We start from the raw sequence: 27,502 nt of genomic DNA on the forward strand, positions 1-27,502 counted from the left end.
CAGCTGGAGTACTGTGTGCAGTTTTGGGCGCCGCACCTGCGCAAGGATATTTTGGCCTTGGAGGGAGTGCAGAGGAGGTTTACTAGGCTGATACCAGAGTTGAGGGGGTTGAGCTATGAGGAGAGGCTGAATAAACTAGGCTTGTACTCGTTAGAGTTTAGAAGAATGAGGGGAGATCTCATTGAGACGTATAAGATGATGAATGGGATGGATAGGATAGAGGTGGAGAGACTCTTCCCGCTCAAAAAAGACAGTAGGACTAGGGGGCACAGCCTCAAGATAAAGGGGAGGCGGTTTAGAACGGAGTTGAGGAGGAACTTCTTCACTCAAAGGGTGGTGAATCTCTGGAATTCTCTGCCTGTTGAAGTGGTGGAGGCTGCCTCGCTAAATATTTTTAAGAAGCGGGTTGATGGGTTTTTGATAAGAGAGGGGATTAAGGGTTATGGGGAGAGGGCGGGAAAGTGGAACTGAGCCACGACAGATCAGCCATGATCTTATTGAATGGCGGGGCAGGCTCGAAGGGCTAGATGGCCTACTCCTGCTCCTATTTCTTATGTTCTTATGTTCTTTTAAGTCCCATTTATTGGCATGAGGCTTAAGGCCCGCACTATGCCTGCTGCCCCTAATACTGGTTAACAGAGGCAGGAGGTACTTAAACCACTGTACAGACATTAATCATGGCTTCATCTGCAATGCAAATGTGCAATTATGACTCAAAAGGCTAATTTTTCCAGAGAACATTGTAGTCCACCTCTCAAGGCAATATTCTGTTATTCTATTTAATGTACCAACAGCGTTATACATGCCACTGTCACCTTCACACTTCTGTCATGAAGAACATACTGCCAGCAACATTTAACATTCAAAAAAGCTGACATCGCAATCCCATTGCTGATACAACAAGACTGCATTATCAGTGCTGAAACCACACCACAACCTCACAACGTTGAAAGATTATTGATAATCATCTTGATAGCTGTGTTTATTCAGTGAGTAACTGGACCATACAGATGAGCAAGTCCCAGGAGTAATCAATACTGGGTCAGCTGACATTGGACTGATGGTGGAGGAACTACTCTTGGCCTTAGGGCTCCTGAGCTGGGAATAAATAACACAGCTTTCCTCTCAAGAATGTTATCCAGTGACCCCTGGTGGAAGTGTGAATCTCTGGATCTTCAACAATGGCACAAGACGGACACGGCTATAGTGTCTCTCCAGACAAACAGTCTCCTGACACTTATTGTCAAAGTTGATAAATGAATAATGCTAACTGGGGAAAATGACAAAGATGCGCTATAACAAATAAGTGCTATGGAATCCAGTCAGGAGGTAATGGGCAGGATTTTACGGCCTCGCTTCAGCGAGATCGGAAATTCCTGCCTGAGATCAAAGGAGATCTCACCTGCTCTGATTCCATGGCGGGTGAGATGGTAGGGTTCCGGTGAATATCTTCAGGAGTAGGGGAATGAACAACATTGGTGGTCAATAATTCGATAAAAAAGGGGATCCATTAAACCAGGGGATGTATAGAATGGTTGGAGAATTTTTAAAATGATTGAAATGACTTTGAAGTTATGACTCTCTGCGCAATAATAATTTTGAACATTGTTTGTGAATCTTTAATGAGAATTCCTCCAAGATACCAGAACATCCACACACATTTCTGAAAATCGAAAAATCCGTGCAAGTGCTGAAATGCACTCATCCTGACTCAACTAGATTCCGTGAGGAAGGTCCAGCGTTCACATCTTTGGTGGTTTAGGGTCTAATGTGGAGCATTTCTCTTGCTGAAGAGGTTGGGAAATCGGGATAGGGTCCTGGGCTGGGGTAAAGTGACAGACCTCTTATAAAAGCGACTCTCCTTTAAAAAAAACACATTAGCTATTTCAATCTTTTCAAATACTTTTTGTTTATTCATCCATGGGATGTGAGTGCTGCTAGCTAGGCCAGCACTCTTTGCTCACCCCTATTTGTCCTCGAGACAGCAGAGATGAGCAGCCTTCTTGAGCCACTGCAGTCCACGTGGTTTATGGTACTCCCACAGCGTAGGGAGGGAGTTCCAGGGTTTTAATCCAATGATAGTGAAGGAATGGTGATATAGTTCCAAGTCAGGATGATGTGTGACTTAGATGTAAGTGATAGTGCATCCAAGCCTCTGCCGGCCTTGCAGGTTTAGAAGGTCATCTTTCTTTGCATATTGTTACACCTTCCCTTTCAAATGTTCTACATAGGTTCTACCATGAGAATTGAAGACCTTGAACTCTCGTAGTAGAGGGCATTTCGGGAGATGGTTCATTGCTTGGGATGCCTCTTCCCAGTCACAGTTGACAGAATTCATTTGGCAATGTCTTCACTTTTGATCAGGACCTTGCAGCAGCCAACAGCAGTTCTGAGGGAATTAAGATACAACCATGTTTCACTGTCTCCTGATGGAAGGAGCTCCTCTGGATTATTATACAGCTCCTGTTCCATCATCCCAAGATGTATTGACCAATCAGTAGCCATGGGTGGTGGGTTACAGTCATGGAACTGAACGTCATTTACCTCCTTATGGGAGATGAAGCAATGCCAGCGAACAGGTTTGGATCATCCACATTAGTGGGCTTCAGCCATCCAGCAATAGCTCTGCAAGCTGCACTGAGGACAAAATCCAAATTCTTGGCATGAGGAGAATGTCCTCAAACAGGGCGGGCATACTCAGCTGCTGAGTAGCACAGGGCAAGGGCAGTTGTCTGTAGTGCTCTCAGATAAGTTCCCCGTTTAGAGTTGGCCAGCTTCCTTATGTTTCTGGCTGTGACCTTTGCCTTTACATTGATGACATGACCGTTACAGCTTTGGGTACAATTTAGCATTATACGGAAGTATACTGGCTTGTGCCAATATTCACTCATACCAAGATATGTTAAGTTCTTGACCTGCATCTGTATTGCTAAAATAAAAAGAACTGATCTGTGTCTTTTCAGGGTTGGCATGGAGATTGAGTAATTGCATTGTCATTGGCTAGTTCAGCTTTAATGAACTCTTGTCTTCAGAAATTAAGCAAAGGTCATCAGTGTAGAGAAAACCTCTGGCATGTGGATTAATGGGTTTGGCCGTTGGTATAAATATTGAATAGCAAGAGTGTGAGAACACCATCTTGAGATAGGACATTTTTCTGTCTGCTTTTCTTCCCATTTTGGTCAGTAAAGAAACTGTTTTCTGTCTGTTGACTAGTGCGTTGCTGTATGGTACTATTTCTGTGCAAGGATCGGATGGATGATTGACCATGTCATGTGCAGCAAACAAATCCATGAAGGCTGTGCTTATTATGAGTCCTGTCTTGTCTCCATCCTTAATGAATTGACTGAGAATTAGAAGTTGGCTTGTGCAGGATTTCACTTGCCTGAAACCTGCGTGTTGAGGAACGAGACATATATCCACAAAGAGGGCTAAGCAATCGGGATGAGTTTCTTGAACAGGCTCCAGCTGTGGCATAGCAGGGAGGTTGGCCTGAAGCCCTTAAGGCTATCTCTGCTTAGCTTCTGAATTGCCACATTCTTGCTTGACTCCACAGCTTTGGAATCATGTTAGCTACTATCATTGCAAATGTGGAGTCACCATAAGATAGCCACAGGGGTGTTCGCATTAAAGATACATCAGGTTAGGGGTCTGGAAGCCGCTATTGATGGATGGTGTAGGAAATGTATGCTTAAATTGTTGAATGGGGAACCAACCAAACAGGCTGTTTTGTCTTGGATGATGTTGAGCTTTTTCAGTGTTGTTATTGGGTCTGCATTCATCCAGCAAGTGCAGCGTATTTCATCTCAATCCTGACTTGTGCCTTGCAGATGTAGCTTTTGGGGAGTCAGGAGGTGAGGCATGTCATAAAATTCCCAGCCTCTGACCTCCTCTTGAATTTATATGGCATTTCTGATTAAGCTTCTGGTTAGTGTAACCCACTGGATACTTATAGTGGGACAGCTGACAATGGAATGACATTGAATGTCATGGGGAGATGGCTCAATTATTTCTTGTTGGAAACAGTCATTGGCTGGATCTTCTGTGGTGGAATAGTACGCGCCACTAGCAACTTATTACAAGCCTGATGGGTCTTGCTATGTATAGACACCAACTGTTTCAGTGTCTGAAAAGTTGCACATGGTACTGAACACTGTGCAATCATCAGCAAATATTTTAACATCTAATCTTATGACTGAGGGAAGATTATTGACAAAGCAGTTGACGGTAGTTGGGCACAGGACACTAGCCTGCAGTGATGTACTGGGACTGGGATGATTGGCTTCCAACAACCACAATTACCTTCCTTTCTCACTCCAAAAGGGAAAGATCTTTTTTTTCCTGATTCCCGCTGACTTCAATTTCACCAGGGCTCTTTGATGCCAGACTTGGGTCAAATGCTGCCTTGAAGTAAAGGAAGTCACTCTCAGCTCACATCTGACTGCTGGATCTTTCTTCCTTTGGACCAAGGCTTTAATAAGGTCTGGAGCCTAGTAGCCCCAGCAGCGTCCAAACTGAGCATTGATGAGCAGGTCATTGCTGAGTCTGTGCTGCTTCAGAACATTGTGATGACCCCTTCTATCATTTTGCTGAAGATTAAGAGTACTCTCTGATAAGGTAATAATTGGCTGGATTAGACTTGCCCTCCTTTTTGTGGAAAGGACACATCTGAACAATCTTCCACATTTTCAGGTAGATGTCAGTGTTGCAGCTATACTGAATCACTTTGTTAAGGAGATAAGATACTGTCAGTGTCTTTGTTCTATCCAATATCTTCAGCCATTTCTTGATATCAGGTGGAGTGAAAGCAGATATCATCTGTGATCTTGGGGACCTCACAAGGAGGATGAAACAAGTCACTGGCTTTGTATTTCTAGCTGATAATGACTGCAGATGCTTCAAACTTGTCTTTTGCACTCACTTGCTAGGATCTGCCAACATTTGAGGATGGGGAAAGTTGTGGAGCCTCCTCCTCAGTTAGCGGCTAATTGTCTACTGTCATATTTCCAGCATGGAATTTGATTTGAACTATTGGATCTGTTCTGGATCTATTGAAGTTTGCCCTTCAAAGCAAAGATGACCATATTCGACATAGAATCATGGAATTCCATCGAGTCTGCACCGACCAAAATCCCACTCAGGCATTATTCTCGTAACCCCACATACTTATCCCACTAACACCCCAACACCAGTATCAATTTGGCATGGTCAATCCACTTAATCTGCATTTCTTTGGACTGTGGAAGGAAACCAGAGCACCCGGAGGAAATCCATGCAGGAAATCCACGGGAGAATGTGCAAACAGTGACCCGAGGCCGGAATTGAACCTGGGTCCATAAGACAGCAGTGCTAACCACTGTGCCACCGTGCCACTCCAAAGACATCTGGGATGTCTTGGAGGGTTCCTTTGGGTACGTACATGACTGTTAAAGCAATCTGCACCCGGAAGATTCCACTGGAAATAGGTTGGGATACCGCAGAAGAGTGAGTATTGCACAAGTTCCTAGCTCTGGGTTTTCTCTCCTTGTGTTTTCTCTCTGCCTCTGATATGCCTTTGAAGGAGGCAGCACCATTCTTTAATTGGTTACATCAGCTGTGGCAATCCTTGGTGAGCTTCAAAACGTCCAAGTGAAGCCGTCAGTGTCATTGTAGCACTTCTTTTGTCCACCACGAAAGTTCACCCCAAACTCATGCTCGCCAAAGAAGATTCATTTCAGTAAGCAAGCATCATGCATTCTGGCTACGTGAGCAGCCCAAATGGTCTAATTGAGGTGTACAAAATGATAAGAGGGTTGAACACTGTAGATGTCGAGAGGGCATTTCCTTTTGTAGAGCAACCTAGACCAAGAAGTCACAGTTTTAGGATAAGGGGTGACAGATTTATAACAGAGATGAGGAGAAATTCCTTCTCTCAAAGGATCACAAGTCTGTGGAATTCACTGTCCCAGAGCATGATGGATGCTGGGACATTGAGTACATTTAGGAAGAAGTGGACATATTTTTAATTAGTAATTGAAGGGCTGTGGAGAACGGGCAGGAAAGTGGAGTCGAGGCTGAGGTGAGATCAGCTATGATCGTATTAAACAGCAGAGCTGGTTCAAGGGGCTAAATTGTATAATCCTGCTCCTGGTTCCTATGAACTTAGTTGTGACCATCTCATTATTGTGTGGGTGCTTGGCATGCCAGCTCAGGTGAGCATCTCAGTGTCTGGTACTTTGCCCTGCTACCTGATTTTTAGAAGCTTCTGAATGCAGCTCAAGTGGAAGTGATTTCGCTTCTTGACATGACACTGATACACAGTCTATGTTTCACATGCGAGGTGCAGAGAGAGCAGGAATATTACTCAGTAAGATTCTTAGCAGGCAGACTTACTAGTCTTCATTCCCAGGCTGATGTTCAAAGCCTGCTGAATGCTTTGACAATTCTTGCATATGTCTTGTCAGAATAAACAGCTCGAGACAGAGAGAGAGAGAGGAAGAAAAAGAGAGAGCTGCTGAGATAAGTGAACTTATCCACTGTTGACAGGTTCTCGTCATGAACTGAAACCTTGGGCTCAAGATAAGCCCTACATGCAGTAGATTGGTATGTTACTTCAGTTTTCTTTATAGTGCCAAATTTGTCACATTCATTGGAGAACAAGCCCATACTACATTGCATTACAACTCTGAAATGGCAGCTAGTGCACAGTCATTAGCAAACAGGAAATTGCAAATTTATCCTTGGACATCTTGACCTTTGCCTGGAGTCATCTCAGATCAAGCAGCTTCTCATCCAAGTGATATGTCATTTCAATGCCAGGATCATGGTCATGGAAAGCATCAAAAAACATGGCAGAAAAAAACATTGCTGAAGATGTGCTAGTATGCAACCCTGTTTAACCCCATTGGTGACTGGAAATGGATCAGAAGAGTCACCATCAAGCATAAACATGCTGTCGTGGAATCATTGCACTATTGTGATGAGTTTCTCAGAGCAACCTAATTTCTCCATTATCTTCCGAAGGTCCTCATAGTTGACTTTTCAATGGCCTTCACCAGGTCAACAAACACGGTGTAGAGGTTCAACAGCAGCACTGCCACATATAATGATGGAAGATGTCCTCAGTGTGAGGTGTCCCCAGTCTCCAGAAGGATTGTGAGGTTGCTTCTCCCACCAATATTGTCATGCACAGACACATATGCACCAGGTAGATTGGTGAGGACACAGTTAAGTATTTTCTCCTTGGTTGTTTACCTCACCACCTACCACAGGCCCAGACTATACCAAATATGTCCTTCAGAACGCAGCCTGTACAGTTCTTCCTAGTCTTTCTTGGTGATTGACATTGAAATCCCCAAACCCAGAATAAATTTTGTGTCCTTGCCACCCTCAGTGCTTCTTCCAAGTGGTGTAACATGGAGGAGTAGTAATTCATCAGCTGAGGGAGGGCTGAAATGGCAATTAATAGCAGTTATCTTTGCAAAGGTTTGACTGATGCCATGAAAAAGTATGGGTTCTCGAGTCTATGTTGAGAACTCCTAGGGCCAGTCCCTCCTGACAGTGTCCCACTAGTGTACAGAGTCTATCCTGCCAATGAAACAGTACATATCCTTAGATGGTGATGGAGGAGACTGAGACATTGGCTATAAGGTATGAATTGGTGAGTATGACTACATTAGCTTGTGCTTGACTAGTCTGTGGGAAAGCTCTCCCAATTTTGGCACAAGTCCCGAGATGTTAATGAGGAGGAATTAACAGTTTCGACTGGGCCTTTTGTGCCTTTGTTGTGTCTGATGTCTGGACTAATGCTGAGTACCCCACCCAGTTTTTTTCCTGCTATATCCAATCAAAATCCAATTCAAAGTCTCAACCACTGAGACATTACAGATCCAAGGTGACAAGACAGGCAAGCCTTTTCCTGTCTTGGCCTTGATCTACATGATCCAAACTGATAGGAGCAGGCATTGCAACCCCTCCAGTGCTTGATCTCATTTGCAAGCGCTGTCAAGTTTTATTCTTATTCCACTTCTCTATAGTAACCTGATACAAATTGCTTTCTATGCTATTTCAGAGGGCAATAAAGAATCAACCATATTGTTGTGGGTTTGGAGTCACATGTAGACAGGACTGGATCGGGACCGCAGGTGTCCTATCAGGAGGGTGTAATGACCTCAGCGCAGCCCATGTGTTTGGCATCTTGGAGATGCGATTCCATGATTGGGCAGGCAATCGTTATCTCATGTTCCAAGAGGCCAACCTAATAGGGCCTCATTGAGGTCATTACTGAGGGCTTTTACAACAAGCTTCATTTATTGATACTAGCTTTTTATTTCACAATATTAATTAATTAAATTTCAATTCCCCCAGCAACCACGATGGTATTAGTCCAGCCCACTGAATCGCTGGCCCAGTAGCATTACCATTATACTATAGTACCCACAAAGAACTTAAGGGATCCGAGCCTGAATCTGAGCCCAGCCTAAGCATCCATTTATACCACTGACCTCATCAGAGTCAAATGAAACCGTTGTCCTCTCAAAGTCAAAACTCAACATATTCAATCCCAGTTTAGATTACTGAGTAAAACAGAAAATGTACCTGCCACAGATACCTCTCGACAACGCACAAGATCACATTTATTCCCAACTAATATAATTGGAATATCCTCAGCCTGCCGTGTCCTCCGGAGCTGGATGCGAAGCTCTGAAGCTTTCTCAAAGCTTGCTCTGTCAGTGATGGAGTAGACAATGAGATATGCATCGCCTATCAGCATACAGTGATCCTGGGTCCACTTATCTTCATCCTACCAATAGACAAAAGAGGACAGTAAAATGTCAGCATATTTTCTATTTTTAATGTTTATTTATTAGTGTCACAAGTAGGCTTACATTAACCATGCAATGAAGTTACTGTGAAAATCCCCTAGGCACCACACTCCGGCTGGCGCCTGTTTGGGTACACTGAAGGAGAATTTAATATACCAATGCACTTAACTAACACGTCTTTCGGACTGTGGTAGGAAACCGGAGCGCCCAGAGGAATCCCACGTAGTACGGGTAGAACATGCAAACTTCGCACAAACAGTGACCCAAGCCAGGAATTGAATCCAGGTCCCTGGCATTGCAGGCAGCAGTCTAACCACCCTTATTTCTGGAATCACCACAAGCATCGGATCCAACAATCGACAGAAAAACATTTTACAGTTTACAAGCTGTTTAGATGCAGTTTGTCAGAGCAACCAGTCCTTCAAAGAAACTCAACTGAACAGAAACTGCAGCTGGTAGTATTTACTCAATTCAATTGTTCCATTGTTCGGTTTAACATTTCCTGGCACAGTCCCCATAAAATGAAGTGGCGTATTGACTATATAATTAACCCTTTCCTGCTTGATTTTCTTCTCATACTGCTCTCCTGGATCATTTTCTACACACTGCAACCTCACCGTCATTAACTTCAAATTAATACTGGCTTTAAGGGAAGGCAGTGGTCTAGTGGTATCATCACTGGACCAGTAATCCAGAAGCCCATGGTAATACTTTGGGGACCTGGATTCAAATCCCACCACAGCAGATAATGAAATTTGAATTCAATAAAAGAAATGGAATTAAAAATCCAACCATAACCATGAAACCATTGTCATAAAAACCCATCTGGTTCACTGATGTCCTTTAGGGAAGGAAATCTACATGTAACTCCAGACCCACAGCAATGTGGTTGTCTCTTAACTACCCCTTTAAGGGTAGTTAAGGGTAGTTGCAACTTGGGATGAGAAATAAATGCTGACCCAGCCAGAAACACCCACATCCCATATTTTAAAAAACCATGACCAAACTGTGTTTTCAGCAGTAATTATCTATAAAAATACAATTAAAAACTGTTGCACTGCAGTAGCTGTATATGGTATATTGCTGTCATCGTAAGTAGTTCCTCACAACACCAGGTTAAAGTCCAACAGGTTATTTGGTAGCACGAGCTTTCGGAGTGCCGCTCCTTCATCAGGCAAGTGCAGGATTTGTTTCATAAGAACATAAGAAATAGGAGCAGGAGTAGGCCAACTAGCCCTTCGAGCCTGCCCCGCCATTCAATAAGATCATGGCTGATCTGTCGCTGCTCAGTTCCACTTTCCCGCCCTCTCCCCATAACCCTTAATCCCCTCTCTCATCAAAAACCCATCAACCCACGTCTTAAAAATATTTAGCGAGGCAGCCTCCACCACTTCAACGGGCAGAGAATTCCAGAGATTCACCACCCTTTGAGTGAAGAAGTTCCTCCTCAACTCCGTTCTAAACCGCCCCCCCTTTATCTTGAGGCTATGCCCCCTAGTCCTACTATCCTTTCTGAGCAGGAAGAGCCTCTCCACCTCTATCCTATCCATCCCATTCATCATCTTATACATCTCAATGAGATCTCCCCTCATTCTTCTAAACTCTAACGAGTACAAGCCTAATCTACTCAGCCTCTCCTCATAGCTCAACCCCCTCAACTCCAGCATCAGCCTAGTAAACCTCCTCTGCACTCCCTCCAAGGCTAAAGGCTAAACAGGACAATATATAGACACAAACTCAATTACAAGATAATGGATGGAATGTGAGTCTGAACAGGTAATCAAGTCTTAACAGATACAGACAATGCAAATGGAGAGAGGGTTAAGCACAGGTTAAAGAGGTATGAATTGTCTCCAGCCAGGCAAGTCGTGGGGGTTTTCGATAGTGTGACATGAACCCAAGATCCCGGTTAAAGCCATCCTCATGGCTGAATGCCCTTGACTGCTGAAGTGTTCTCTGACAGGAAGGGAAAACTCCTGCCTGGTGATTGTTGAGCAGTGTTCATTCTCACGTCCCATGTTTGTCTTCTGAGGAGGTCAGTGCAGTTTTTCACTGTGGCGTGTCGGAACTGTCGATTGATGAGTTGAGCACTCAGAAGACAAACACAGGATACGGCAGACAGAGTACCCTTCATCTTCCAGTACTTCCCAGGAGGGAGAATCTACGATATCTTCTCCAGAGTCTTCAAAGTGTCATCAACAAAGATGACCATCTTGCCAAGGCCATCCCTACACCCCGACTTCTTGCCTTCAAACAACCGTGCACCTCAGACAGACCACTGTACGCAGCAACTACCCTGCCTTCAGGAGAACAGTGAGCTCGACACCACACAACCCTACCACGTAAGCTCTGCAAGGCGTGCCAGATCATCGACATCAATGCCTGGAGGACACCATCCACCAGGTACACGATATATACTCTTGTGATTCAGCCAACATTGTCTACCTGATACCTTGCAGGGAAGGATGTCCCGAGACATGGTACATTGGCGAGACCGTGCAGATGCTACAATGGATGAACGGACACCGGTCGACAATCACCAGCAGTCCTGTCGGGGAACACTTCAGCAGTCAAGGACATTTAGGACGTCAGTAATAGGTAAATTATAGGAAGGAGTACGAAGAGATAGGATCTACAAATACTTGGATAGACAGGGACTTATTAGGGAGAGTCAACATGGCTTTGTGAGTGGTAAGTCATGTTTAACCAATCTATTAGAGTTTTTCAAGGAGTTTACTAGGAAAGTGAATGAAGGGAAGGCTGTGGATGTTGTCTACATGGACTTCAGTAAGGCCTTTGACAAGGTCCCGGACGGGAGCTTGGTTAGGAAGGTTCAATCCCTGGGTATACATGGAGAGATAGTAAATGGGAGATAGACATTGACTCAATGGAAGAAGTCAGCCAGTGGTAGTGGAGGATTGCTTCTCTGAGTGGAGGTCTGTGACTAGTGGTGTGCCACAGGGATCGGTGTTGGGTCCATTGTTGTTTGTCATCTGTATCAATGATCTGGATGATAATGTGGTAAATTGGATCAGCAAATTTGCTAATGATACAAAAATTGGAGGTGTAGTGGACAGTGAGGAAGGTTTTCAAAGCTTGCAGAGGGATTTGGGTCAGATAGAAAAATGGGCTGAAAAATGGCAGATGGAGTTTAATGCAGACAAGTGTGAGATATTGCACTTTAGAAGGACAAACCAAGATAGAACATACATGGTAAATGGTAGGACACTGAAGAGTGTAGTAGAACAGAGGGATCTGGGAATAGACACATAATTTCCTAAAAGTGGTGTCACAGGTAGATAGGGTTGTAAAGAGTGCTTTTGGAACATTGGCCTTTATAAATCTAAGTATTGAGTTTAAGAATTGGAATATTACGGTGAGGTTTTATAAGATATTGGTGAGGCCGAATTTAGAGCATTGTGTGCAGTTTTGGTCACCTAATTACAGGAAGGATATTAATAAGGTTGAAAGAGTGCAGAGAAGGTTTACAAGGATGAGAAACTGAGTTACAGAGAAAGGTTGAATAGGTTAGGACTTTATTCCCTGGAGTGTAGAAGAATGAGGGAGATTTGATAGAGGTGTATAAAATTATGATGGGTATAGAGTGAATGCAAGCAGGCTTTTTCCACTGAGGCTAGGGGAAAAAAAATCTAGAGGACATGGGTTAAGGGTGAAGGGGGAAATGTTTAAAGGAAATATTAGGGGGGTTCTTCACACAGAAAGTGATGGGAGTGTGGAATGAGCTGCCAGATGAAGTGGTAAATGTGGGCTCACTTTCAACATTTAAGAAAAACTTGGACAGGTACATGGATGAGAGGAGTGTGGAGGGATATGGTCCAGGTGCAGGTCAGTGGGACTAGGCAGAAAAATGGTTTGGCACAGCCAAGAATGGCCAAAAGACCTGTTTCTGTGCTGTAGTATTCTATGGTTCTATTTAGCCTCTGATCTTCGGGTAAGCGTTCTCCAAGGTGACCTTCATGGCACATGACAACGCAGAATCGCTGAGCAGAAACTGATAGCCAAGTTCTGCACACATGAGGACGGCCTCAACAGGGATCTGGGGTTCATGTCACACTATCTGTAACCCCCCAGGCTTATCTGGGCTTGCAAAATCTCACTTAACTGTCCTGGCTGGAGACAATTTACACCTCTTTAACCTGTGCTTAACCCTCTCTCCACCCACATTGTCTGTACCTATAAAGATTTGATTACCTGTTAAGACTCGCATTCCAACCATTATCTTGTAATTGAGTTTGTGTCTATATATGCCCTGGTTGTGAACCAAATTCTTTGCTCACCTGATGAAGGGGCAATGCTCCGAAAGCTTCTGCTACCAAATAAACCTGTTAGACTTTAACCTGATGTTGTGAGACTTCTTACTGTGCCTAGCCCAGTCAAGTGCCAGCAACTCCACACCATTGCTGTCATCAGCAGTTAAGGAGGCAGCTAATCAGAAATTCCTCAAACATATCAAATACTTCACGCATTTTTGAAAGTTATTTGCCACAGTCTTATCAATATCTTTTTGGAAAAGTTTACAATTTGCTTCATTCAATTATTGGTTTAGTTAGATGGGAATCTTCTATTATAATTAAGCAGAACAGAACATTACTGCCATATGTGAAACACCTAATGTTTGCGTTTATTTACATTTCATAGAATCCCTACTGTGCAGAAGGAGGCCATTTAGCCCATCAAGCCTGCACTGATAACAATCCCACTCAGCCCCTATCCCATAACCCCATGAATTTATCCTGCTAATTTCCCTGACACTGAGGGCCAATTTAGCATGGCCAATCCACATAACTTGCAAGATCTTGCAGCAATTCAACATATTTTACATAGCTAATTATTTTTTCCCAGGTGTAGCGGTTGTGTAATGTTGACAGCGTTGATAAGATTAGGTGAAAGTTTTGATTTTGACAGTGACTTGTGGCATCCATGGAGCTCCAAGCGGTATTAAATGCAGCTAAAGGACCAATATTATTCTTCCAGACAATAAGGAACGTCCGCCACTATATACTGCATGGCCAACATAGATACTTTCATTCCCATAAGAAATTGTTGCACTACCTTATTATCCCATGTATCCATCACAATAAGGGTAGCTCCCTCTCCATCAACAGTGATCGTTCGCTCGTATGTGTCTTCTGTAAAAATGAGGGAACAGATATTTATAAATGAACACATCACAGAAATTCAGCAATTTAATCCATATAGGTAGCTACTGAGATAGGATTTATGAGAATGATAAAACAGCTAGAATTCTGCTCCTCCAGTTTTGGTCTTTTGTGTATTCCTAATTCTTGTCAGTTCTCTATTAGTCGCTGCGCCTTCACTTGATTATTTATTAGTGGGATTCCCTCCATAAACCTCTCTGCCTCTCCACCTCTCTGTCTTTTAAATCACTACTTAAAACCTACCTTCCAGACTAAGCTTTTGGCAACTGTTGCAATATCCCTTACGTGACTGGGCATCAAATTTATCTGGCAGCCTTTCTGTGAAGGGTCTTGGTTTCTTTACTGTTGTAAAGGTGCTAAATTGTTGCAGTTGGTGGAAAGCTTTCAACGGATATCTGCAGTACTTGAGAATTTTAAATGGGATCACATTTGGAAGGACATTGAGGGTCCCAACATTTTTTAAAAATAATTTATATTTAAACAAACATTAAATATGGAATGCTGATGGTATAATTAGAAAAAAATATTTTGAGGGGGTTTCTGAGAAATAAAATAGAAAAACCCTCTTTCTGACATTCAGGTTCAGCAATAAGCACCCATCACTAAGGTACAGCATAGAAAGTTGCAGGGTACATAAAGGTGCTACACACTGTGTACTAAGGTTATGGATCCTGACAATATCCCAGCTATAGCACCAAATACTTGTGCTCCAGAGCTGGCTGTGTCCTGAGCCAATATAGCTATAAAAGTGGCATTTTCCTGACAAACTTAGAAATTTGCCCAGTTGTCCTGTCCATAAAAACCAAGGCCAATTACCACCCCTTCAGTAATGTACTGGAAGGTGTCACTGACTGTGTTATGAAGTGACACCTACACAGCAACAATGTGTTCATCAGTGCTCAGTTCGGATCTCACCAGTATTACCCAGCTCCACACATCACTACAGCCTTTATCTAAACATTGAGCATTAAGCTAAAGTGGTGAGAGTGACTGTCCTTGACAACAAGGCAGCATTTGACTCAATGTGACACCAAGAGCCTGAGCAAAACTGAAGTAGTGGAAATCAGGGAGGAAACTCTCCGTTATCTCTTCCCCTGACATTCAACAGCATTACCGTGACTGAATCTCCTCTATCTACAGCGTAGGGGGTACCATTAACCAGATGCTTACTCAGATCAGCTAAACAAGAGTAAATCAGAGACTGGGAATCCTGCGGTGAGAAACTCACATCCTGACTCCTGAAAACATTTCCACTAACTACAAGGCACAAGTCAGGTATGTGATGAAATGCTCTTCTGAATGAGAAGTTTGACACCCTTTGTCCACTTGATTGGCATCCCATCCAACACCTTAAAAATTTGCTCCCTCACCACCTCTACACAGTGGCAGCAGCATGTATCATCTAAAACATGCACTGCAGCAACTCTACAAGGTTCTTTTAATCGAATCTTTCAAACCTGTGACATTTACCACCTAAAGTACACATGGAAACACCACCATTTGAAAGTTCCCTTCCAAGTTATAAATTTCCCTGGAAATATATTACTATTCTTTCATGTCACTGGATCAAAATCCTGTAACACTTGGCAGCACTGAGGGTGTAACTACACCACATATATTGCAGTTAAAGTTTATTTATTAGTGTCACAAATAAGCTTACATTAGCACTGAAGTTATTACGAAAATCCCCTAGTTGTTGTTCGAGAATCCCCTAGCAGTTGTTCAAGAACGTGACTAATCTTCTTCATCTTACAGTCAATTAAAGATGGACCCAAATGGTGGTCCTGCTACTGACACTCACATCCCGTAATAAGAAAAACAAATTTAGTACAAAGTCCTGTGAAATTCCCCTTTCCCATTATGTTTACAGTTTATGAGAAAGATTTTTTAATTTTAGCCCATTAGTCAAAGCAAATACTTTAACAACTACTATTAAAGATTAGAGTGTTATTCCTCGAATATTTTTAATGTCTTGAAGTTGCAAGTTAATTTGGCTCCTCACTTTGTCAACTTCCTACAGCAAGTTTTAATAACCTATTCATCATGCTTCTCTAGTGGCTTGCTGAGGTTAACCAGTTAATGACTGAGTCATACCAAACACAAAAAGACTCCAGTTTAGTATCTTTGTCTGTGCTGCAATCGACTTTAATGCCCTGAGGTTAGGCGGGGAATAACCTGCCTTTGTTCCTCTTTCCTTCGCACAATTAAATGATTCAAGGTAGTCTGCAAATTGTTTCTGCTAGATCATGCAGTGCAATCATGCTTACACTTCTTTCAGTAATCTGCATAGGCTTGATAATACCCCACATCTTCACAATTAATCCACCTTTGTCAAATAAAATGGTTTCGAAAATTATTTTATTCAACAATGACAGCTGCACTAAGTTGAATACATGCACATGTACTGTTATTACTCAAGCAACATTTAAGGGTCTTTGAAGAAGCCAGGTGAAACTAGTGGAGGATTCCGGAATGTTCTGCCAGCATGCTTACATTCAATTTTTAATTGCAATAAATTGTGGTTGGTGGAAACAGAAACTAAGGATGGGATTTTCCAGCCCTTCCTGCCGGTGGAATCTTCCAGTCTGCCTGAAGTTGGCCCCCATGCTATAGTCTTTGGCGGAATCAGAAAATTCGACTATTTGTGAGCTGCGTCTGGCGCAGGAGAATCTGCTACTTGGAATATTCCAGCCTAACAGATGCTCTCTCATTAGAAAAATTTACTTTTAAACACGCTATATTAAATGTTGAACTGTATAATTTACTTCAAATCATACTCTGAACATACTGATTCAAACAATTAGCTAAATTAAGACTTTGGGGCCTATGATTTAAAAAGACAACAATATAAATGTTGATCTGTACAGAGCAAAATAAATATCTCAGCCCCCTGAAGATGCCCTAAGGAATTATTCAACTAGCCCATTTAAAAGCCTTACCACATATAGTGTTTGAGATATACTTGTATTTGCACTCAATTGTGTTGAAACGTACATTGTGAACTGCAAAAAAGGCAGCTAAAATGCAGTTACATCTGTAAACAGATCTCCCAGATTGAGCCCATAGCATTGCAAGAGACTCCCAAAAAAGAGGCAAGCTTGTGGTTCTGATTCTGTATTTAGCAGCAAATTATGCTCGAGCTATTGAATGTCAGTCCATCGGGTCCATGCCAACTTTCTATAGAGAAAGCAAACAGTCCCATTTCCTTGCCCCATCCCATAGTTCTGTAAGTTTATTTCCCTCAAACACTCGTCCAATTTCCTTTTCAGATCACACATGGGTATTGCAAAAAGAAATGTACAAGTACTGGGGTTTTGAAGAGGAAGAAGGAATAGAGTTATTTCTCAGATATGTTTTTAAAGGCAGCATTTATTGACCATCCCTAGTTGTCCTCATGAAAGTGGTGATGGAACCTCTTCTTGAACTGCTGCAAATCCTTCACACGGCGATGGATTTTTCACAATACTGTTAGGTAGGGAGTTCTAGGATTTTGACCCAGTGACAATGAAAGAATGATATCTAAGTTAGCATGGTGTGTGATATGAAGAGACTGCAGAAGCAGCTTTGTTGATTTCTTTCAGTGCTTGCTGTAAACAGTATATTGCACCTATAGCATGTCATTGGTAGTGGAGATGAATGTTTAGGCAAGTGGATGGGGTGTCGATCGAGCAGACTGATCAAATGAGCAGATTGGTTTGACCTGAATGGTGTCAAACTTCTTGGCCAAGGTCAACTCAGAAAGTATGTCAAAATATATAATGGTAGAATTTAAAGAATTAAAACATAATTTGCCACAAACGCGCATTCATTTACGGTGTAAAAACTTCACAAAAAATGTGGTCCAGCCATGGCTGACAAGAAAAATGAAAGATAGTATGAGGGCAAAAGAAGGGGCTATAATGTTGCCAAAAAATAGTAATTCTGAGGATTTGAAAGATTTTAGAATTCAGCAAAGGAGGGCTAAGAAATTGATATGGAGAAAGGAAGAAGTGAAAGTAAGCATGAAAAGAAATTGTAAACATTTCTATAATTATGCAAATAGGAAGAGATTAATAAAAGTAAATGTGGCCCATTAGAGACAGAAACGAGTGAAATTATAATGGGAAGTAAGGTAACGATGGAAGTATGAAAGAACTATTTTGGGCAGGATGTTTCCTGTGAGCTTCTGAAATCCCCCTTCAGGCTGAAACATGTGTCAAGCATTTACATCGTTTGGAAAAGTCACACAATGTGATTTTTACTTGGGCAGAGATGGAGAACCCTCGTTCACTTTCTGAAATTCAAACTAAACAAATAAAATGCCTTATGCAGACGCTGTTATGTTGTGGGTGGCATCTGGAGAAAGTGTGTGCTGGGGGAAGCCCCTCTACAGGGTGGCATCCAAGGCCACTCCTGCATTCAGGCAGGCAGAAGCCCTGAGCACTGGCCCTGGTCTGCCACGAAGAGGCCATCTCCAAGCAATCTCCTGGTGACCACCACCTCCACCTGGAAGCCAACTGGAAAAACATTTGATAGGTTTTTAACGAACCATATTAGCTCCCCACTGTGACAAGGTGAATAGTCCTGCTGCACCATCCCCCATTTTAGTATCAAGTAAAAGGGTAGTATGGAGTTGGGGAACCAGCATGCAGAGTGGCAACACTACATTTAGCACCCACCTGCCCCCAATCCTGCCAATAACAGGGCTGAAAAATCAAGCCCTTTGCAACAGAAGTCACAAAACCAAAATGGGGAACCAAAGGTCTAATGAGAATGAAGAAGTTAAAATAAATCACAACCAGTAAATAATACTTTGTAGATTAATGGGATTAAGTGCCAAAAACCCCTAAGACTGAGGACCTACATCCAAGGGTTTTAAAAGCGTAACTGCAGAGGTAGCATTTGCATTCACTATGATCTTCCAGAATTCATTAGATTCTAGAACAAGTCACAAACATAACCCAGTTATTTAATAAAGAAGGAAGAGAGGGCAAAATGCTAGATCAAATATTAAGGACATAGTTACGAGGTTCTTAGAAAATCATAATATGATACAACTGAGTCAACACACATTTATGAAAATGTAACTAACAGGGTATATAAGGGAGAATCAGTCGACTTAGTATGATTGGATTTTCTAAAAATATTTGATATGGTGCCACATAAGAAGTTTTTGCACAAACATAGAACTCACAGGATTAGGGGCAAAATATTAGCATGGATAGATGGACAGAAAGCAGAGAATTAACAGTATATTTTCAGGGTGGTGGGCAGTAACCAGCGGAGCACCTGAGCCTTGGCTATTTACAATCTACATTAGTCACGTAGATTAAGGGGCTGAGAGCAACATAGTTTTCTGATGATACAAAGTTAAGTGGGTAACAGAGTACGTGTAATATCACTGACAAATTTTATAAAGGTTAGGGTTATTAACTTTACTTTGTAAAATCCTTTGACATACTAATACAAAAGTAAATCACATAATATATCCAAAACACCAATCAAAATGCCGTATAGCAACAGCATTTAGTTGTCCCCTTTCCTGCAAAAGAATATTGCAAAAAGTGCTTCACAAAGACACGAGTGAGAAAAGAGACACTAAAGCCCAACAAAGGGAATATTCGGAGGTAACCAAAAGCTTGACCAAAGAAATGAGTTTTAAGGAGGTTCAACAAAGGTGGGGAACCAGGTTAAAGTCCAACAAATTTATTTACCGCTGTCATTGATGATGGGACAGCGCTCCAAAAGCTTGTGTTACCAAATAAACCTGTTGGACTTTAACCTAGTGTTGTGAGACTTCTTACTGTACCTACCCCAGTCCAATGCCGACATCTCCACATCAAAGGTGGAGAATTGATGGCACTGAGGGGTGGCCTGACATGAGAGAAGATGCACAGGAAGCCAAAGTCAAAAAGAACAGAAAGTTCAGGATGGTTGTGAAGCTGAAAGAAATTACAGAGATGGGGAAGGATTTAAACATGAAGATTGAGGATTTAACATTTAGAGATCAGAAGCATTCTCAGCTCATTCTCAGTTTGTGAGGATATAGTGAGGGAATATAGGAAATAGAGTTTTGGAGGGGCTGAAGTTACAGAAGACATAAGAGCATTAGAATAGTAAATACTGCAGGAGGTGAGGATTACAGCAGTATTGGGCTAAGGTGGAAGTAGTTAAACTGAGGCCATGCTTGCCCTCCCAACTCGGCATAAAGTTCCATGCCCCTAGTTAAAGAGCAGTGACTTCTCCCCACGTCCTGACCCATCATTTATTCCTCAATCAGAATCAGTAAAACAAATCCTGCCAGTGATCTCATTGCTGTTTATGGAACTTTGCACAAATTGGCTGTGATTTTTGCCCCCCCCCCCCCCCTTTAGAAGAGTACAAAATATGGGCTGTGAAATCTGGGACGTTATGGGGGTGGGGGGCGTCGTGAGGAACTATATAAAAGGAAGGCGCTATATAAATGCAAGTTCTTCCTCTGCCGAAAATGGAGGGTGTAAAGCATGAAAATTCTTACCCCCTAAAATATCCCAGTTCTCCAGATGATTTTGCAAGCCAGCAAATATACTTGTCAAAGTGGACTTCCCAACTCCGGCTTCTCCGATCAGGACCACTCTGTACAGGTTGTTGCCGGAATCGGTGGAGATAACCGAGTCGGAGGAGTCTGAGGACCAGCTCCCTCTGCAGGGTTCCCCGGGACTCAGGCACGATTTGGATCGCACCACATGTACATTCCCTCTCCACAGCCGCCTGGTGTCGGCGGGGATGCTCCAGCGCTGCTGTGCGGCCACCGGGCTCAGCGTCGAACTATTGCGCCGTCTGCTGTCGTTTAAAGTCATGGTCAACTCTGCACAGGAGCCACTGGCGACAAAGATCAGAGCAGTATTAATAGAGTGATCACCGGAATGACCGTGTCCATGCCCAACAATTCAAAAGCAATCGGATCGTGGACACAAGTCACCACCAATTCAACATTAGCAAAATTAAACATAAACCCCGGACTCCGCTAAATATATTAAAAATAACGATTCACAGATTCTTCCCAGATCTCTCCCTCTCTCCGATGCAAGTTGTCCCGCAAACTTTTCCAACACACCGTTAGTCTGTTTCAGTCAATACACTGGATTAACATTTTGGGTTTATCGGCACTAACTGATCTTCACATTGCAGCACTGGACTAAACTAAATGAGATTGCCCCTGAAAGAAAAATAATGAAGAGAATGCAACTGCGGAGCCATAACTCAAACTTCATCCCCCCACATTCGCTAATATTCTGCAAATTTGCACCAACTTTTTGACATTGTTTAAGTGAAATGTTTTAAAGTATAAACTCGCATCCAGAGGAGAAAGTTTCATTTAGCATTTTCAACTTGATAAACGCAGTCCCTAAGTGATCTGACAAGTGCATTTCTTTTATTAATTAGAAAATGCTAAAACAAAATCTAACTAAAGTACAGTCAGTACATTGTTACATTATGATACATTGTTATCTGAGAGCAGTAACCAGTGAGTGAAGTATCTTACCCTGCAGTCTTTCTCCCCGTGTACTCCGGTGTTCTGGTTTAGTTGAGAATGTCTGGGGTAGGGTGGAAGGGTGCTGATTAATGTTTAATCCTCTCTGATGGCCTGTCGCTCCGGCTGTAATTCTCTGTGATCTCTCCTCTGGTTTATATTAAGCAGATCAGATCAGAGCAGGGCTTTTCCGTGATGTCACTAAAACTCCAAGTTCCCCTGACAGCTCCTGGAGATTTTAACTCTGACCACAAATCTCGTCTTCTCCCTCCCCCTCCCTCCAGCAGCTGCAGGGTGAGGACGTTACAAAAGAAAGTTGCAAGATGATTCTTACATGCATTGAGAAAGTAACGGTCCAGGCGCGATGTAATTTAACCTCAAAACACTTTCCCCAAGTTCAAAATACAAGCTTTAGCAAAAGTTTCGTTTTAATGAGAAAAGTGGTGAGGTAGAATGAAGACAATATATTTAGCGATGCTTTTGACGATGTGCAGGATCAGACTGCAATATCTACAATTTCCCGGGTCCAAACAGTGCAGCCTTTCCGGGCTGTGCTGCAGCGTAAAACAGTCACAACCTTTCATCAATGATGTCCCACCAAACCAAAAAATTCCTTCTCATCCCCAATTTAATCGGGATCCTCCCCACCAGCACCGAGACTCACACTTCCTCCCTCCGTGTCAGGTTTATACCCAACTCGGTAATAGTGGTTCTGTGATGATCAGAAACCGAACCCAAATATCTTTCTCAAAAAGGTTTGCAGACCCACAGAAGAGCGAAAGCGAATAAAAAGAACACAACTGTGGCGCAAAGTGACATTTTTTCATGCTATATTTTGCAGAAACATCAACAGAAAATGGATATACAAAACCAATCCGCACACATTCAATGATATAAAGCAGTATCGCCAAGGACCCCTGCACTGACAAGGGTGGGTCCTTTCATTGACAGTACAGTTGGATTGAGCTCTTGCTTTGATAAAGGGTCATCTAGACTCGAAATGTCAGCTCTTTTCTCTTCTCACAGTTGCTGCCAGACCTGTTGAGATTTTCCAGCATTTTCTCTTTTGGTTTCACATTCCAGCATCCGCAGTAATTTACTTTTATACGGATTAAACTCACAGTACCACAGTGGTTAGCACTGCTGCCTCACTGTACCAGGGACGTGGTTTCGATTCCCAGCTTGGATCACTCTCTGTGCAGAGTCTGCACATTCTCCCTGTGTTTGCATAGGTTCCCTCTGGGTGCTCTGGTTTCCTCCCACAGTCTGAAAGACACGCTGGTTAGGTGGATTGCCTATGTTAAATTCTCCCTCAGTGTACCCACACAGGTGCTGTAAAGTGGTGACCAGGGGATTGCAAAGTAATTTAATTGCAGTATTAATGTAAGTGAACTCTTTGAGAACATTACATGTGCAGTGGGACAATGGGGAACCTATGGATGTGGTGTATCTAGATTTTCAGAAGGCATTTGACGAGGTGCCGCACCAAAGACTGCTGCATAAGATAAAGCTGCATGGTGTTAACAGATAATGTATTAGCATGGATAGAGGATTGGTTAACTAACAGAAAACAAAGTGGGGGTAAATAGATGTTTTTCTGGTTGGCGATCAGTCACTAGTGGGGTGCCTCAGGGATCAATGTTGGACCACAATTGTTCACGATTTACATAGATGATTTGGAGTTGGGGACCAAGTGTAATGTGTCAAAATTCACAAATGAGTGGCAGAGCAAAGTGAGCGGAGGACGCTGAAAGTCTGCAAAGGAACATAGATAGTCTAAATGAATGGCTGAGGGTCTGGCAGATGGAGTACAATGTGGTAAATGTGAGGTCATCCATTTTGGTAGGAATAACAGCAAAATGGACTATTATTTAACTGGGAAAAAATTACAGCATGCTGCTGTGCAGAGGGACCTGAGTGTCCTTGTGCAGGAATCTCAAGGAATTGGTTTGCAGGTGCAGCAGGTAATTAAGAAGGTAAATGGTATTTTGTCCTTCATTGCTAAAGGGATGGAGTTTAAAAACAACAAGGTTATGTTGCAGCTGTATAGGGTGCTGGTGAGGCCACACTTGGAGTACTGTGTAGATTTGGCCCCCTTACTTGAGAAAGGATATACTAGCACTGGAGGGGGTGCAGAGGAGATTCACTAGGTTGATTCTGGAGTTGAGAGGCTTGGTTTATGCGGAGAGACTGAGTAGACTGGGAATATACTCATTGGAATTCAGAAGAATGAGGGGAGATGTTATTGAAACATATAAGATTATGAAGGGAACAGATAAGATAGAAGCAGGGAAGTTGTTTCCATTGGCAGGTGAAACTAGAACTAGGGGGCATAGCCTCAAAATAGAGGGGAGCAGATTTAGGACTGAGTTGAGGAGGAACTTCTTCACACAAAGGGTTGTGAATCTATGGAATTCCCTGCCCAATGAAGCAGTTGAGGCTACCTCACTGAATGTTTTTAAGACAAGGATTGCTAAATTTTTGAACAGTAAAGGAATTAAGGGTTATGGTGAGCAGACGAGTAAATGGAGCTGAGTCCATGGAAAGATCAGTCATGATCTTATTGAATGGCAGAGCAGACTCGAGGGGCCAGTTGGTCTACTCCTGCTCCTAGTTCTTATGTTCTTATGTACTTGTGATGAAAAATAAACTTCACTTTGTAAAGCTGGAGATTTGCTCCTGTTCCCTAGAGGACAGGATTTTTAAGGATAGAGTCATAGAGGTTAACAGTATGGAAACAGGCCATTCGGGCCAACATGCTGCCTAGTTTTTACCATTAAGCTAGTCCCAATTGCCCGCATTTGTCCCATATCCTCCTATAGCCATCTTACCCATGTAACTGTCTAAATGATTTTTAAAATACTAAAAATTGTAACCACCTCTACTACTGCTTCTAGCAGCTCCTTCCAGACATTCAGCATCCTCTGAGTGAAAATATTGCCCCTTGACCCTTTTGTATCTCTCTTCTCTCACCTTAAACCTATGCTCTCAAGTTTTAGACCCCCCTATATTTGGGACTATTTATGTTATCTATGCCCCTTATTATTTTATAGACCTACATGAGAGGTTTATAGGTCTCAAAAAATTCCCTGAAGGACAGGATTCACAAGGATGAAATAAAACAGAAAATGCTGGTTAAACATAGCAGGTCTGGCAGTATCGTGTGGAAAGGTCATATGGACTGTACAAGGGTCATATAGACTTAAAATATTAACTGTGTTTCTCTCCACAGATGCTGCCAGACCTTTTGAGCTTATGTGAACATAAGAACATAAGAAATAGGAGCAGGAGTAGGCCATCTAGCCCTTCGAGCCTGCCCCGCCATTCAATAAGATCATGGCTGATCTGTCGTGGTTCAGTTCCACTTTCCCGCCCTCTCCCCATAACCCTTAATCCCCTCTCTTATCAAAAACCCATCAACCCGCGTCTTAAAAATATTTAGCGAGGCAGCCTCCACCACTTCAACGGGCAGAGAATTCCAGAGATTCACCACCCTTTGAGTGAACAAGTTCCTCCTCAACTCCGTTCTAAACCGCCTCCCCTTTATCTTGAGGCTGTGCCCCCTAGTCCTACTGTCTTTTTTGAGCGGGAAGAGTCTCTCCACCTCTATCCTATCCATCCCATTCATCATCTTATACGTCTCAATGAGATCTCCCCTCATTTTTCTAAACTCTAACGAGTACAAGCCTAGTTTATTCAGCCTTTCCTCATAGCTCAACCCCCTCAACTCCGGTATCAGCCTAGTAAACCTCCTCTGCACTCCCTCCAAGGCCAAAATATCTTTGCGCAGGTGCGGCACCCAAAACTGCACATAGTACTCCAGCTGCGGCCTCACCAATGCCCTATACAGCCGCAGCAAGACCTCCCTACTTTTATATTCAATCCCCCTCACTATGAAGGCCAGCATCCCATTCGCCTTCCTGACCACATGCTGCACCTGCAAGCTGGGTTTTTGCGACTCATGCACAAGGACCCCAAGGTCCCTCTGCACCGTCGCCTGCTGCAGTTTTTCGCCACGTAAGTAATAGACCTTCCTACCATTATTCCTACCAAAGTGGACCACCTCACACTTGCCAACATTAAATTCCATTTGCCATTTCCTGGCCCATTCGCCCAGCCTATCTAGATCCTTCTGCAGACTCTCCACACCCTCCGCACAATTTGCCGTTCCACCAATCTTGGTGTCATCAGCAAATTTCGACACCCTACACTCGGTTCCCTCCTCCAGATCATCTATATAAATGGTAAAAAGCTGAGGCCCCAGCACCGACCCCTGGGGCACTCCACTAGTCACCAACCGCCAATCCGAATAGCACCCGTTGACCCCCACTCTCTGCCTCCTATTTGACAACCAATCCTCTATCCACGCTAGCACCCTACCCCCAACTCCATGTCCCTCGACCTTCTGCAATAACCTCTTGTGAGGTACTTTGTCAAACGCCTTCTGAAAATCCAGAAAGACCATATCCACCGGCTCTCCTCTATCCACTGCCCTAGACACATCCTCATAGAACTCCAGTAAATTTGTCAGACACGACTTCCCTTTAATGAAACCGTGATGCATCTGCTCTATCAAGCAATTCCCTTCAAGATGCCTCGCAATTTCCTCCTTAATGACGGATTCTAACATTTTACCTACCACAGACGTTAAACTAACCGGCCTATAATTCCCCGCCTTTTGCCTGGCACCCTTCTTAAACAACGGCGTAACATTAGCCATTTTCCAATCCTCCGGCACTTCCCCGGAATCCAGCGACGTCTGAAAAATAACCACCAAGGCATCCACTATCACCTCCGCCATTTCTTTCAGAACCCTCGGATGCATTCCATCCGGTCCTGGGGACTTGTCCACAATCAGCCCCTCCAGTCTGTTGAGCTTCAGATTTCCAGAATCCACAGTACTTTATTTTTATTAGTAAGGATGGAGTTCTGCTCCTGTTCCTAGGAAGACAGGATCTGTAAGGAAGGAGTTCTGCTTCTGTTCTTTGGAGGCCAAGATTTTGGTGCCTTCCTGGCATGGTTCCTCCATGTTAAATAGCGGTCAACATTCACTTCTGCTTCCTAGTTAAAGAAAGGACACTCAGGGTATAGCTGCAGCTGATGGAAAGGCTGTTTGTTTTTCTCCTTTACTCTGACTTACACAGTCTTAAAAACTTTAGAAAAGAATTTACATTATTATACTGGCTTTGGAGCTCTATTTATGCCATAAACATTGGTGACAATATACATTTTGTGATACCTTTGAATTTTGAAATAATTGTAAATAAAATCAGTTAAGCAAAGTTATATGTGTCAAATTTAAAAGATTTGACAAATTAAGGGTTTTTTTTGTTAAATCAGGTTGAATATCTTCCTGGTGTTGAGCTACCATTAGATTAGATTATGATTGGAATTAGCTTATTACAAAGGTTAAGTTAATCAAAAGTGATTAAAATTAGCAAGTAGTTATAAGCAACAAAAACAGAAGATGTTGGAAAATCACAGCAGGTCTGATGGGATGTGGAGAGAGAATACAGCCTGCGTTTCGGGTCTGGATGACCCTTTGTCAAAGCTGGACAGGACATAAGAGACAAACAGAAATTCTGTTGGAGAGAAAAGCAGTGTTTCTTCAGGGTAGGCATTCCTGGCAGAGAAGTGGCAATGAGTTAAACACTAAGAAAAGAGCAAAATACTGTGGATGCTGGAATCTGAAATAACAGAAAATGCTGGAAAACCTCAGCAGGTCTGACAGCATCTGTGGAGAGAGAACAGAGCCAAAGTTTCAGGTCTGGATGATCCTTCATCAGAGCTAGTAATTATAAGATTTGGACAGGGGACTGGAGATTTCCTAATACCAGTTATTCCAGTCATGCTAAAATTGTCTTCACCAAAAAAACTGAGAAATTTAAAATTTGCCACAAATAATAAACAAAATACAAAATCAAACAGATAAATGAGCATTTAATATTACTGTAATTCATTTTTCTGTCTTTCTAATAAGGTCCTCAAAGTCACTATCTGAGTAGTTCGAGTGGCTACAGTTTGAGAGT

General features: G+C 42.8%; 1 protein-coding gene across 1 annotated transcript in view; it reads right to left on the bottom strand.

Annotated features, from left to right (window-relative positions):
• The window catches only part of gem (GTP binding protein overexpressed in skeletal muscle), a 32,995-nt gene extending 11,309 nt beyond the window's left edge, over positions 1–21,686 (bottom strand). Inside the window, exons 1-4 of the mRNA XM_080194415.1 lie at positions 21,486–21,686; positions 20,478–20,821; positions 13,875–13,951; positions 8,575–8,779 (exon numbers count right to left, since the gene is read on the bottom strand). Coding sequence (XP_080050541.1) covers positions 8,575–8,779; positions 13,875–13,951; positions 20,478–20,799 — 604 coding nt within the window. The 5' untranslated portion in view covers positions 20,800–20,821; positions 21,486–21,686. The remainder of the gene's footprint in view (positions 1–8,574; positions 8,780–13,874; positions 13,952–20,477; positions 20,822–21,485) is intronic.
• Between the last annotated feature and the right edge of the window lie 5,816 nt (positions 21,687–27,502).

This window comes from Carcharhinus amblyrhynchos, chromosome 8, assembly GCF_965287045.1.
Source record: "Carcharhinus amblyrhynchos chromosome 8, sCarAmb.v2.hapA, whole genome shotgun sequence".
Lineage (NCBI taxonomy): Eukaryota > Metazoa > Chordata > Chondrichthyes > Carcharhiniformes > Carcharhinidae > Carcharhinus > Carcharhinus amblyrhynchos.